Source organism: Seriola dumerili, unplaced genomic scaffold (genome assembly GCF_002260705.1).
Source record: "Seriola dumerili isolate Sdu_G_001 unplaced genomic scaffold, Sdu_1.0 BDQW01000609.1, whole genome shotgun sequence".
Taxonomy (NCBI): domain Eukaryota; kingdom Metazoa; phylum Chordata; class Actinopteri; order Carangiformes; family Carangidae; genus Seriola; species Seriola dumerili.
The window spans coordinates 505,443-520,529 of record NW_019174864.1 but is presented as its reverse complement, the minus strand read 5'-3'; the positions used below and the strand labels follow the sequence as shown (position 1 = coordinate 520,529).

The window sequence follows — 15,087 nt, the reverse complement described above, 5'->3', positions numbered from 1 at the left end:
TAGGTTAGAGTTAGCTCCCTCTTCCCTCCTATAATGTGATGGTTAAGTGTGTCATCAAACAATGTAACTTCTCAACAGTATTTTTAGTTTGTTTTCTTCTTCGAACAAAATGTGATCTGAATCATCTCCATCTGTAGACAGTCTGTGTGACTGTGGAATGATGAAGATCTGAACTCTGTGACCCTTTCAGCTTCATGTTCATCAAGTCTGCTTCATCCTCAGTCTCTGAGGTCTTTGTTGTGCTGTCTGGTTCACATCAGCTGATGTCTCTTTAAGTGTCTGAGTGTTGTTTAGAAGTCAAAGTGTCTCTAGTGTCTCCAGTGTCTAGCTTCTGTTGATGTCATTAGTCGAGGGCTTCACACACTGTTTCACCTGCACCATGAAGGTTTAAACAAGAACAACACAATGATTTGCATGTTATCAGTTCAAATAGATTGTTTGTTCATCATTGTACCTTAGATGAAGGCCTGACCATATTTTAGGATAGATAGAGGTCATTCTAATGGCCTCACTTCCTTTCTCTTGCCCTGTAAATCATGAGTCATCAGAAGACCTGCAGTAATTGTGATCGCTAATGATTAGCTTCCTGCAGCCTGCCTCTATTGATTAAGCAACACAGCCATCAGAGGTGGTCAATGTTAATTTAATCAGCAGGGAGGCACACAACGAAAAGATCTTACATTTAATTTTCTGCCATATTTGTACTGCTGCTGTCGCTGCTGCTGCTGGCTCCCATCAGCTGAGAATGTGGTGTAATTGAGAGTCAATTGATTTTATGGGAACTGATGATGAGGCAGGTCCACAACAACAGGCAGATCTGAAGACAGCTTTAAAAACAAACTAAACACAGGAGTAATACTACGCTATGTCACAAAGTAGATATTGTGGATGAGTGCAGAGGGAAAATAAGAGACACTGTTGTCCACACAGGAAACTAGTCTTACATTTCTGTCCTCTCTCTCTGTCACACACACACACACACACGATACAAATGTATGGGAGACTGGGGCTGAAGGTGTTGGATGTCACAAAGCTTTTTACTGTCAGGGTTGGTGGTAAGCAGGACCCGAATGCAGCCAAAAACACAAGGGAGTTTGGTGGAAAGAAATTATTTTAATAACACAAAGTAACCATTTACAAAAACTCAAAATCCAAACAGGCAAAAACTGGTGAACCAACTGAAAAGGAAACCAAAGCACAAGGGTTACACAAGGAACTTAAACAGCAGGCCAAAACACTAGGAACCACAGGGGACGACAACAGGAGACATGAACAGACTGAGGACAAACCAGACATGAACCAACGAACCGACGCAGACAAAGGGGATCACAGAGACTATATAGACACAAGGGAGGCAAGGGTGATTGAACACAGGTGAAACACATTAGGGCGGGGCAGACAATCACCACACAGAAACAGGACCAAGACAGGAAGTAAAAACACTGACACACAAGGAAACCAATTACAAAATAAAACAGGAAGTGACAAAATCCAAACAAACGCAAACAGAAAGTGACTGCCATGGCAAATCATAACATTTACAGCCTTATGAACACAAAGCATCATGTGGAGTGGTGTTTGTGTCCCAGTCCAGTGATCCCTCTCTTTTAGCTCTGTGTTTGGTCTCCACCAGCTGCTGAGGGAAATATCTGCCTCTGCTGCTAAATGCTCCTCTACCGCACAGCAGATACCGCACAGTAGGTTTTTCAGAGCCTTTTCACTGAGAACAGCTACTTGTTGCTACTAATGATCCTGATGCAAGCTGTTGTGGGTTGTTAACCTAAAATAATGAACTAAAGTAAGTGCTCAGTGTTGGTGAAGTGACACCTTTCGAGACTGCCACAGGTCGTCTGTGCAGCAGGTTATAATGACCCGTAGTTACATTTTGTTGCTAGGCGACAACTAATGGTCGTAGTAATGATGACCGGAGCAAAGGGAAAAGCTCGGTGACGTAGTATAAAGAGAGAAAAAGTCCATGTTAGGAGAAGGTTGTGGTGGACCAACCAATCTTCATCTGATCTGGGCGTCATCCTGCTCAACTGATGCATGTTCTGGACCATTTGGTTGTAATATTTAATGCACATGCACATAGAAAAACACATACACTGTCTTCCTCTGGGCATCTTCCTTCCCAGCAGGCAGCGAAGGACTCTTGACAGGGAGGATGACACGCTTTGACCTTTCTCCAGCCCTGGCCTCTGGGAGTCAGATAAGTCTGCTCCCTGGAGGTGTGTGTGCTTCCCAACACTGACATCTGAGTTAACTTACAGCTGCAGCTTTTAGCTTCATGGAAAGAAATCATTTCACAACAGCAGAAAAAGCAGATGTTCTTTACAACTGACACAGCACAAAACAGTTCAACAGTTGAAGTTTCTTATGTTGTTTATATGCTATACTCTACTGCTGTGTGAGGGTCAGTGCCAAACACACCTACACTCCTTTATTACTTATGTTTATGATCAATTGTTTGAAATATTATTTTCAGTTTTAAGTTTTAATTACTGCTGTATTTGATAATGCAGCAGTACAGCTGGTAACAGACTGATCAGAAAATACTAAACTCACTGAGGAAGTTGTGGTCATGTGACTAAAAGCTCACAGGTTTGATCCCTACACAAGCAAGGTGCACCATCAGGAGAGGCAAAGGGGAAACAAGGCCCTGATGGCCCCCCCCGAGCACTTTTTTCAATGACAACTATAAACCCCCTTAAACCTCCCATAAAGACACCTCACCTGGACACCCTCCTGGAGCCAGGTGAGTGTCTGGTGACTGGGCCTTGGCCCATGGAGCCATCTCCCTGTAGGCCGAGATAGACATCAGGTCCTCCCACCCCAGGGTCATCAGATGCTCATGTGGAGTGTGGGACACTGTGTTGCGAGTTAATGAATTAGTCGTAAATGTGGTGATTGAACCATAATCCTCAAGAGAAGGATTAGTTTGAATCTTGTATGTGATCCTTCTGTTCACAGACCTGATGATTCCTCTCTTCTACAGGTCAAAGGTCAGTGAAGGCAGTGGTACCAGTGGACGGAGATGATGTCCATGCAAAGTAAGTGCTCTGTCACCACAGCAGCCAGCACAGATTACCTGTTAACTGCTGGTGGTTATGATTCAAATTGAGTCCAGCAGTAGTAGTAGTTTTATCAGTAATAGTAATACTGTAACACAGTACTGTAATTAGGTGCAGTACAGGAAATAATAGTAGCCTATTGGTATAACAGCAGCAGCAGTAACAAAAGTCACAGTACACTGTAGTTACAGAGGTAGCGGTAGAAGCAAATGTAGCTCTAGCCTCTTAACACCTGTTTTTTCACTCCTGTCAGTGAGTGCTTCAGGAGCTGTGGACTTTTTAGTTAATTTTTTCACTGGCACCCACATGTTACTTGTCTGGTCGTATTGGACAGGGCAGACACCTGTCCTCAAGACTGAATGATTGACAGAGTCAGTAACCAATAGCCACGCTTTCTCCAACTGAAAGAATTGTGTCATCTATTTTTCACTCGGGTACGCTTGCTGTCTTCACCCAGGCCTCCTGGAGTGAAATCTGAATGGAGCTGACACATCCGCAGATGCAGCAGCAGGGAGAGAGATGGATCACTCGATAGTCTGCTATGTACCTCCCATGACGATATTCATAACTCAGTACTACTTTTATGAAGAAACCTTTTTGATTTTTGTGATCTGTGGACGCTTACAGACTAAAAGAATACAAATAATGGAGGAATGGACAGACAATAGGACTTCTAGACCTCCTCAAAGATAGGGTCACCACCACTATATTACGGATATTACGGGTACACAATATTAATAAATCATATTTATGTGCTTATGGTTGGAATTCTAGAGACTCTAACCGGTCTAACAAAATACAACCTGCCTATACTGACAAACGTTTAAGCATGTATTCCTTCAGAACACATTCAGAACCTTTGGAACTGGGTTTGAACCAGGCCGCACCGGCAGGCTAAGGGTTGTAAGAGGCTAGAGGTGGCTTTATTGTATGTAACAATAGTAGTAGTACTAGTTGTAGTACATTTAGCGGTAGTGGTAGAGGTAGTCCTGGCAGTTTTAATATTAATACAAGTAGAACTACAAATGAGTACTAGCAGCAGCAGCAGCAGCAGTACTCTGGCTGGCAGCAGTAACAGTAGTAGTGTCAGTAGTATTGTTACCTGATGTCAGCCATATGGTGTCCCCTGCAGTGAGTGAGGCGGACAGCGTGGTGAAGGTGGCAGAGTGGCAGCAGACCTACTACGCCTCAGACTCCGGCATCCAATCAGGAGCCACCACTGTGCGGGACGACGAGAGCAGCACAGAGTACAGTGGCAGCAAGAAGTACACTGGCAGCACCGCAACCAATACCACCACTCCCACTACGGCCTCTGCTGGAGGAGGAGGAGACACAGCAGCCGGAGGACTGGAGAGCCCCACAGGTCAGACTGTCTTCCACTAATTCATCTGCATTCACTCATCCTAACCCTAACCCCAGTCAGGGCCCACACAGCAGACATGATCCATTGTTAATAGAAATTATGAGCTAATTATAGCCATCAGTATGTAACTCAGTGAAAATGTACAGTTTGTTGTGTTGGCTTGTTTTCCTCCTTCAGAATAAGACACCATTTCCTGCCATTTATCCATCATCACTGTGAAATCATCTTCCGCAGTGTGAGATAATCCATCAGAGTAAATATGAAGAAACTCTGTGTTTTATCCTCATTTCTCTGTCACGCTCCGCTTCCCGCCACTCACCTGGCACCCACAGGAACAAACAAAAGTCTCCTCCAGGAAAAAATCCCTCACAAATATGTTCACATACAAACTTCACTGTCACTCCTGTGACAAGTTCCTTCATCACCATCAACACACACACACACACACACACACACACACACACACACACACACACACACACCATCCTGCTGCCCCAAATATTCCCTACAGCACCAAATGTGGATTAATCCACTGCTGAAAATAGTCCCTAACAAATGCATTTTTTAAAAGATTATACTATGTATTTGTGAGGTGATTTTAAAGATTTACATCATAAGTAGGAACCAATGGATTCATGGGATTCATGACAATTCAAATAATATAGATTAACGTTATTCTTTTTTTATTTGGTGAAGCAAGATAAAGACAAAGAAAGTGATAACAGGATGTAACAAGATAAACCAGAACATAACATGATATGATGGCAAACACTGCTACAGAGAACAACTGACAGCTTTTTGTTATTGCTATAGATTTTTATATATGTAGCTTTATTGAGGGGGAGAGAGAAATAGAGAAAGAAAGAAACATAGAAAATAAATATATAAATGAGGTGTTTGGTATTCTTTTTGATTTCGGTTCGGTTTCGAGTTGTTGGCTGCTCCTTACAGTGGTCATGCTCCAGACCTTTGGGAGGAGGCTGAGCAGGTGACAGGAACCTGTCTCCCAACCTGGATTGCTCCCAGACCCTCAAGGAGGGAGCTAGTCCTTTGATTCTTTGTTTGTCAGCCTTATGATTTTCTTTGCATCCTTGTATTCCTGAGGGTGTGACTGAAATACAAAACATATCATCATTGACCCATGTCAGTGAGGGCTCACAGACAGGCTGTGTGCATCTTAAACTGTTTACTGCACTGACTGACTCCTCACTCAGACTCTGTGTACTCTCTGTACTTCCATGCTTTTGAGGACCAGTTTGAATTATAGAGTGAGTACAGTTTGTCTGGTGCTCACAATGTATATACGTGTAACGTATAATTTAATTTCAGAGTCCAGATTGGAATTAGGATTAGGTGTGTGTGTGTGTGTGTGTGTGTGTGTGTGTGTGTGTGTGTGTGTGTGGAAGGGTGAGGATAATGTTGTGTATGGATGCAAATGACTGCCATAGTAATTTGAAACACATCAGCAGCTGAAAAGCATTTTATTTAATGTCAGTATTTAATTCATGGTACTGATGATGTGGTTTGTGGTGCAGCAGTGTGAACAGAGGCCGGTGATGACCAGCTTCATGATACTGGTTATCCAGGATCACCAGTGTTAGTTTTGTGAATCGACTAATCCAAAGAGAGACAGAGACCTCGGGAAAACAGCTGGTCATATGGAGGTTGGCTGCTGAACTTTAATACAACCTGCAACAACACTGTCATGAGACTGATATTTGAGTAAGTGTCTTGGTGCTCACCTGCCTCTTCACCAGAAGGTGAAAACTAAAATAACAGTGGTAAGAATATGAGGATCAGCTCTGGTGACACATTTCAAGGTTCAAAGAGGTTTCATACACTGAATTTATTGTTATTCCAATAATGAAGTATAATCTGAAAATGAGGATTCTGAAAATGAACACACACACACACACACACACACACACACATACAATCTCACTATCTACTTCTATTGTGTTACACTTCTACGGATGGCAGTTACACATGATGTCCATGTATGCAGACGCCCAGTGTATTAACACACCCTGTGCTGTATGTTCACCATATCTTTGGCTGGACTGCAACAGTTGGGTCTTCCCTATAATCTGGAATGTCCCTGACTGATTGACTGACTGACTGACTGACTGACTGACTGATCATATTTCCACCACTGGTCAGCTGAGTGCCTCGTCACTGAGTTGGAGTGTCTGGGTCTAACAGGATCTATTAGGAAGTGTTTACAGCTGCAGTGTTGCTAACTTAGCTCATTGGCTCATTGTTTTCAAACAGACTGGGTATAAACCTGGTTCAGGTCTGGACCGTGTATGGATGCTGACTGGGGGCTTAGAGCTACACTTCTTCTTACAGGCAGTCTACTGAGCCGCTCTGGTTTCCTGGCCGCTTGGGAACTGCAGAGAAGAAGAGGAGCGCTTCCGATACACTGAGCCTCGCCTCCGTTACAGCAAATAACCTACTTTTATTCCATATATCATTATTTCTAAAGGAAGCAGAGGAACGACTTAACAGGAGACACACCGAGCAGAGAGAGCAGGAGAGAGGGAGGCAGAGAGAGAAGTCATCGGTAACTGCTAAAGAAACTAGCAGATCTGAATAGCATGTGAACAACAGAAACACCAGCAACAGGAAATGAGACAAAATGCTTACTGCAGCACAGCAAAAAAAGACCTGTTAAGAAATAGAGGGTTTCTGCCCACTGCACTGCAAAAGGGCTTTTAATTTGAAATGATTACAAGGAATCTTGAGTTTGTATTACCACGTAATGCAGAAACTTTAACATGACAGATGGGATCGACTGAAAACAAGTCTTTGTACTAACGACTATGACCAACTCTACATATCCAACAGTTAGACATAAAGACCTGCCTCTAATAAAGTCTGTCACTGTTCTGACGTTGAAGTAAATAAAGACTAAACTATTCTGGATCCAGACAGAGGCTGTGCTCTGTGTGAGAGACTCAATAAGAAAGATAGTCTGTCTCTTCTAACTTTTTCTCTGCGTGATCATGTTACAGTAAATAAGCTGAAATCACAGCTCAGTATTCAGTTATAAAAATGACTATATATTTATATATTATATATTATGAAATCAGGATGTGAGCATTGGTGGTCCACACATGTACTAGGTGTAGGCCTGGTCTTGTTTGTCATGTGTCCAGTCACTTAATCTGTGACTGGTTGGTCCTAAAATGAGCTGCGTATCAGATAAATGAGAATGGAGCTGTGAGCTGCATTAGCATCGATCCACAGGGCAAACATGATGTAGTTAAGCCTTGTTTTACAAGTTTCACCACAAACTGACACGAAGCCTTAAGATTAATGGCGCCACAGCTCGAAGAACTTTTTTTTTTCTTCTTTTGCTTTTAAAAATTAATACATGCGGCACATAAGTGATACAAGCGAATGCACTGTGGCAGATAAGCAGAACTGAGTCTGACAATGTGTTGAACGCAGGTTCTTCTCCTCCTAGTTCTCAGGACGGCTTATACCACAGCGTAAGTCTCTTATTATTCACATATACACTCTGAAAAATATTGTACCCGCAGCGCCCAAATAGAAGCTCTAATGTGAATGTTTCTGACTCATATCACCGAGTGCTGAAAGAGTGGTTATTGATCAGCTTCTACAAATCAATAAGTTTCCCCTGGAGGCTGAGGATTAAACTCCTGTAAACCCAGAACATGTCAATGAAACTGATCTGAATGGGGGACGAGTCACAGCTGAGACAAAGTGTAGAAAGAAAATCCAGGAGCTGTTAATAATAGCTGAAAATAATGATAATACAAATAATAAGCTGAAATGTTGTTAATATCGTTCCTGTGGAATGAGGGGAACTTCACACCTGAAGGAGCATGTCATGATGTGTTTGATCTTCATACCTGTCTCTCACTCCTCCATTAGTTTGGTCACACCTCTCCATGAAGGTTATCAGAACTGACTTGTTGTGATTCCTCATTGATGTGCAGAGCTCAAATAAACAGCTGAAGTGAAATGAAATGAAATAACAGGTGTGAACAGACTTGAAATGAACAAATTATTCACTGAACCAAATATTCAGGCTCAAAAAGTTTGAATATGTGTTCTTCGAATGTGAAGTCGAGATAAAAACAATGTGCTTGTGCATGATTTGGCTGATGATTCTTCACTTTTGCAGAAGGTCACTCACTGTGTGTAGATTCATGACTAAAACCATGTGTACGCACAAAAACCAGAAATATTCATACACATTCTTCTCATCAGAATTATGAAGCCGTGTGTTCACATGCTTCTTCTTTAGAAATCTCACTCACTGACACATTGGTCACATGTGCACGAGCCTCATTTCCACTCCCACAATTAGCCATAAATAGATGAAGACTCTCCCTTAATCCGTCAGTTTATATAAAAACACTGCCTCCACCACAAGTGATCAGACAGAGAAGAAAGACGATGGTGAAACTGAGGCTCTTACAGATGGGAGGTAAAATCTGCACCAGTTTAAAAAGTGATGAAGATTCATACAGTATCAAACAGTTACAGGATGACTCACAGTAAATAATAAGGACATTAAACAACGCTGAAGCGCAAACAATTATTTCTGTTTATGAATTGTAAAATAGTTTTTAACTTGTACTGATAACGACTGCCAGCTCCGTGAAGTTTGTTATTTTTTTTCAGGTTAAATCACGTGTCTCGCCTTATCACGTAGTTTCACTTCACTGTGACTTGGATCATTTTGGAAAACGGCGTGTTCACACGGTCAAAGGAATGTGTGAGGTGACACATTCTGTGTCTATAAAGACCAATTTATGAGCGGGAAATAGTGTAAGCATGGTTTTTATGCGGACGCATCATTTATGCATCTGGCCCCTGGATGGCTGAATGTTTAAAGGCCTGTTTTACTGTCCCGCCTTTTAAATTAATTACAATTATTGCAACAGTTGGTTTTCAGCTGATGCATCAGGGATTTATTGGAGGGTCACTGTAAACCCAAAGACAGCTGAAGTATTGACAATTCATCTGCCAGTGCTGAGTCTGATGAGCCACACGTTATTGCTAATCACAGACTCGTCATCCTATCTGAGGATCCAGGATCTCATCCAAAGGCTGAACGACTCCATCTGTCAACCCAGCAATGAAACCGTCAACATTAGTAACCGTCAAAGTGACTGTGAGGAGATCAGGAATATAAATGTACCAGTCTGTCTTTGTCCTCTGTGCCAGGAATTCATGTCAGAACATTACAATGATGCAAAGTGAAAGTCCTGAATCCAAGATGTCCCTGACACAGAAGGTCTGTGTCAGGAAGAGTCCAGGTTTTAAACAGGCTGTTTCCAAACCTGATGTTTGGTTTAGTTACAACATTAATATAAAACAAATAAGAAAAAATGATAGTAATAATAACAATAAAACTAAACTTTAGTTGTGTAGCACTTTCCAAAACACAGTTACAAAGTGTAAGCAATAAAAACAGAGCACAATAAGAATAAAACACCAACAATGTGATAAATAATTCACTGAAAATCAGTTAAAATGGGTTTTTAAAAGATGAAACGGGGCTGATCTCCTCAGGCAAGTCACTCCAGAGTCTAAGAGCTCTAACTGTAAACTGTTTCAGTCTGGACCCTGGAACAATGAGAGGAGAGGCATCTGAGGAGCTCAGGGGACGGGAGGAGACACAGGAAACACAAGAAAAGGACAGAAATATCACCATTAGGTAGCGACCAGCTGAATTTTGCAACCAACCAGTGTAGAAAAGCCAGTATTGGTGAAATGTGACCATGTGTCTTTGCACCAGTTAAAACAGCTGAGTTTTGCATGAGCTGTGAGCAGGAGAGGTTTTTTTTTTTTTTTAACCGATGTTGTAGAAAATGGGACTGAACCACTGATTTAACATGATCATCTAAACCAATGGTTCACAGTGTTGACATAGCGAACAAGTATAAGATGTCGTACGGCAGCAACAACATAAAGGTTTCTATCATTGTCTTACCAGCGTGATAGGCCTTAATACCAAATAATGAAAATATAATGAACGTTTTTTTGCGGCCCATTACTGGGCCCTGGCACACATGTTGGAAACCTCTGATCCGAGCTAATGTTTCTGTCAGAAATGACACCTGTTGCCTGCAGTGCTCAGTACCTGAGGACAATGAACCCAGGCTGTTAGAGATTCACCAGTCACCATCTGCTTGTGGACGTCATGAAGGCAGTTTTGAAGGTTGTCAGTATCGTGATAGTTGTTCGCTGTAAATCTGATTATTGTCAGCGTGAAAATGTATATTGATGTTACATCTTTGTATGTGATGAAGGAAAAGAGGATTGGACAGAGAACCGAACCCCTGAGCTTCTAAACAGTGCTGACCTGGATCTGTATTTAAAGCAGGACCTTAACCATTGCAGAGTGTCAGTGTCGCTGATACCCACCCCCGGTTTCCAGGACAATCACATGCAGGGTTTGAATTATATATGTTGAATGACTTGGCCATTGGTACATTCTTGTTCTCCTTGGTTTCAGCGCAGCCTTTGATACCATTGATCAAGTGATCAGAGTACAAATTATAAAATGACAGTCAGTGGGGGTCAACTTTTTCTCCTGGGCAAAAGGGAACCCCTGCAGGGCAGGGGCTTCAGCAACATCCTTACAAAATCCTTACAGTACAAGTACAAGTATCTCAGAGTTGTATTTAAGTACTTTCCACCACTACTAATACAATCGCTGAGCCTTCAGGACACATGGATTATAATATTGTTTAATTACCCAACAGGTAAAAATCATCAATTCCTGAGTGAAAAGGAAGAGGGTGTCTGTTATAAAAAAAGCTAAAAGATTAATTAAACCACCACAGACACAAAGACATTAACATGAAATAATAAACTCCATATTGATGTCAAAACCTGAAGCCAAGTCATTCATGATCTTCATTAGCGCAGGTTCTGTTCTATAATATTGTTTTAATGAATGAAATCTAGCAATTGGTCTGCTGCCACCTTTTCTAAAATCATAGTCAAAAAGTGGTAGTTTAGAGATCGGCCTAAAATCAGATGAATGTTGACAGACAGAAGTTTACAACTTGAAGAGTAACTAACTGGGACAGACTGTGGTTAAAACCTCCCTAAAAGAATCAAACAGGAAGTACATCTGAAGGACTCACTGTAGGTTTCATTGCATTTCCAGTCTCTGTCAATGCAGAGACTGAGACTGGTTCAAACAGGAAGTGCAGTGCTGTGGGAAGGCTTCTCGGCTGAGACGGGGTCTGTGGAGGAGTAAATGCTCCATCTCATTGTTGAAATCTTCAGAGTGAAGAAAGTGTTCAACTTTTCAGGAGTGGCATCTAAAACAGGGGAGGATCAATGACACTGCTCACATTGTGCAACAACACCCCAGATTACAATGGTTGTGTTCTACTCAAATAACAAAGTTTTCAGCATCCTGACGTTTTCAAGTGAAATCTGTTTGTGGAGGATTTCCACAAAGGCTCCACATATTTTCATTTATCCACGGCAGCGAGAGGCGACTAGAGTTGTTAGATTTAAAAGCGGCAGTGTCATTTATGTTTGAAGAACATTTTTTAATACTCAAAAGCTTTATGGACTGAACCCTGGGACCAGTGATGATGGTAAAACCAGTTTTGAATTTAGCTGCAGGGGAGGAATTAAAGATCTAGACTGAATTTTGGGTGTTGGGTTACAAGACAAAAAAATAAGACACTTGTGGTCACGAGTGTGACTGTCTTGACTGAGTTGGGTCAGTCAGGGCACGCAGTGGGTTGAAAGACTCTAGGAGGTTTGAAAGTTCAAGGCCAAGGCGGTCATCGGGGGAGCAAACATGTATAGTCTCAAGACTTTATGTAATTAAACAATCAAGACAGGATAAAAGACAGTAGACTGGAAAATTCACTGAATAACTTCAGGTCTATAGATTTCTAAATAAATCCCAGATCAACAAGGGAACATTTGTATTTATCTTTAAGAGAGCAAATTACACATACAGAGCTGGCTTTTAGGAAGAGAAGCTGTGTGACAGCAATACCAAGTTCATCAAGGAACCAAACCAAATTGTAAATCTTGTAAAGTTTTAACCCATTTCCTACAAATCACATGTGGTTGCCTTTTCCCGACCCTTTCAAAAGTTATTTCCTGCCTTTGGTTTTCAGTTTATTTAGTATACTGTGAAAATTCAGTTGCAGAGAATTGAAACTTGAGGTAGAAAGCCCATAATGTTCAACAGTTTATTAGATCGTTTGTTTTTGTTTACCGGTAGCGTATACTTTAGAGTGTCATTACTCCATGATGGTTTGCGGTAGACACATGACATTTTTCATGTTAAACTAGAGAATCAGCGCTTTCCAATGAGCCCCTGTTTGTTGAAAGAATAATAGGAAAAGTTAGAAAGTCAGTCTTACTGTTTGTTTGTCTCATTGCTGCTTTTTCTCTGTGCGTTTCTCATCCACCATCTTTGCTAGTGACATCTAGAGTCATGTCACTGAATTAGACACTGCTATTGCTATTGATTCAGAGGCTTGAATGTATTATTCTTGGCTCAGAGAGTGGAGAGGTTGTTCTAAGTTTATTGTAGTGACAGAAAACAGACAGAAAGATGTGACCAGTCAGATATTTAGTGCAGCAGAGGCTCTGGAGCGGATTTTTCAAGGAGGACAGAAAACACCCATAAATATGAAGGACATAACTCATGAACAGATGAAGTTAGAAACTTCAAATCACCTCGAAAACGACCCAAACAAATGTCTGCAACTTTTTGTGTTGTTGAGTTTTCTTTTGTTATTATGGTTTGCAGTGTTTTTATGTATAAAATAAGGAAAAGTTCAAGGTTTTTTCTTGTTTTATGGACTACTATCTGTTTTATGGGCCACTGAATCTGTGCAGCACTCGGTGAAACTGAGGCAAAACTCAAATGTATGAAAAACAGAACAAATCTTAATGTGGGTAAATAAGCAGCATTTCTCATGAACCTTTGCTTGTTAAACATTCAGCAGGTTAACAGGTGGATCCAGTCAGGTTACTGTGGTCAGTCCAGACTGACAGAGAGGCGGAGCCTGTGTCTGTCCAGGCTAACTAGAATAACTGAATGATAAGTGGACCACACACACTGACAAATGTGTGCGCACAACTGTGTCTGCAGACACACGCTGTAATATCAACAGAACCACATGCACATTTGTTTGAAATCTCAGGGTGAATGAACAATCCAACAAGACACAGCAAAAAAAGGCAAAAGCCTGGCCGTAGCATAATACCGCACGATGAGCTGGAAGTGAAGAGTCGAACCGGGCTTAATACTGCAGGTGGTTGTGGAGTTGATCGTGTGAAAAACAGCAGGTGCGGATGGAGACTGGAGGGAGCAGGATCTAGGAAACCACACCCAGCTGAACACACACACACACACACACACACACACACACACACACACACACACGCAAACTGGGGACAAATAAGCACAAGAGGGAAGGGAACACAGCGGAGAACACAAGGAAAACAGGGAAGGACAAGGTCCACAGGGTCCTAATCCTAACTTTAACAGAGAAACCATTTGCTACACATTATGTTAGTAAAACTTCATGGCAGCTACATTTACGTGTAATCTGTCTGTGAATGTTCTCATTCGTCCAGGTCATAGTAATCTCTCTCTCAAATTAAATTGAAGGCAACTGGACTTGTATTTGTCTGTGGAAGACGTTTCGCCTCTTATCCAAGCGGCTTCATCAGTTCATCATGTATTGGTCTCTCTAGTCCGCACTAGTCTGACCAAGAAAGTGGAGTAGGACCCAGGTATTTAACCTCTTGTGGGTGGGTCCACCAAAGTACCTGTGAAAGTACTGGTTTCACCTGACCATTGTTGTGGTCTCATGTGGACGAACGTCTTCCACAGACAAATACAAGTCCAGTTCCCTTCGATTTAATTTGAGAGAGAGATTTACGTGTAAGTAAGTGAATCATTGTCAATGATATGCAATATACAATAATAATGCAAGGTTCAAAATCTTGCTGTGCTGCAGTAGATACTCATTATGCCTCAGTTTTCAGGTTGTCCTTCCTCATGTCCGTCCCATTCTCGTGGACACGATATCTCAGTAACACCTCGATGGGACGTCTTCAAATTTGGCAAAAACATTCACAGGGACTCAAGGATGAACTGATTAGATTTTGGTGGTCAAAGGTCAAAGGTCAAGGTCAGTGTGACTTCACAAAACACTCTTTAGCCACTACTCAAAATTGCTCAATTATGTGAGTGGAGGAGGCAGACAACCACGAGGATGTTTCTAGTTCATCTTATCATATGGTGAGTATAATTTGTGGCTCTAGGCTTATTATCCACCCTATAGCTCTAGCATTGCTGCTGAGTCCCTGAAGCTACTGGAACAGAGGAGGTCACAACAGGACTCTGGTACTGCTGCATCCTTGAAAACACAACAGTCCCGGTTCACACCTGCATTATAATGTGACAATATTGTAAGTGTTATCTATGGAGGAAGTTTTATCTCTTTGCAGGTTGACTTTAATGCATATTGAAATGGAAGTGAAACCAGTGGCTGCCTGGAACAGAGAAACACAATCTAAACTATATTTTGCCTTGGGAGGAATCATAATAATATAAGCTCCTTGTAGTTAATGGGCTTAATCCAGGAGTGTGGTGGTACAGTCCCCCCCCCCCCC

At 41.7% G+C, this 15,087-nt stretch overlaps 1 protein-coding gene across 1 annotated transcript in view; it reads left to right on the top strand.

Annotated features, from left to right (window-relative positions):
• The first annotated feature begins 3,037 nt into the window (after window positions 1–3,037).
• The window catches only part of LOC111236265 (junction plakoglobin-like), a 91,437-nt gene continuing 79,387 nt past the window's right edge, over window positions 3,038–15,087 (top strand). Inside the window, exons 1-2 of the mRNA XM_022764939.1 lie at window positions 3,038–3,050; window positions 4,204–4,344. Coding sequence (XP_022620660.1) covers window positions 3,038–3,050; window positions 4,204–4,344 — 154 coding nt within the window. The remainder of the gene's footprint in view (window positions 3,051–4,203; window positions 4,345–15,087) is intronic.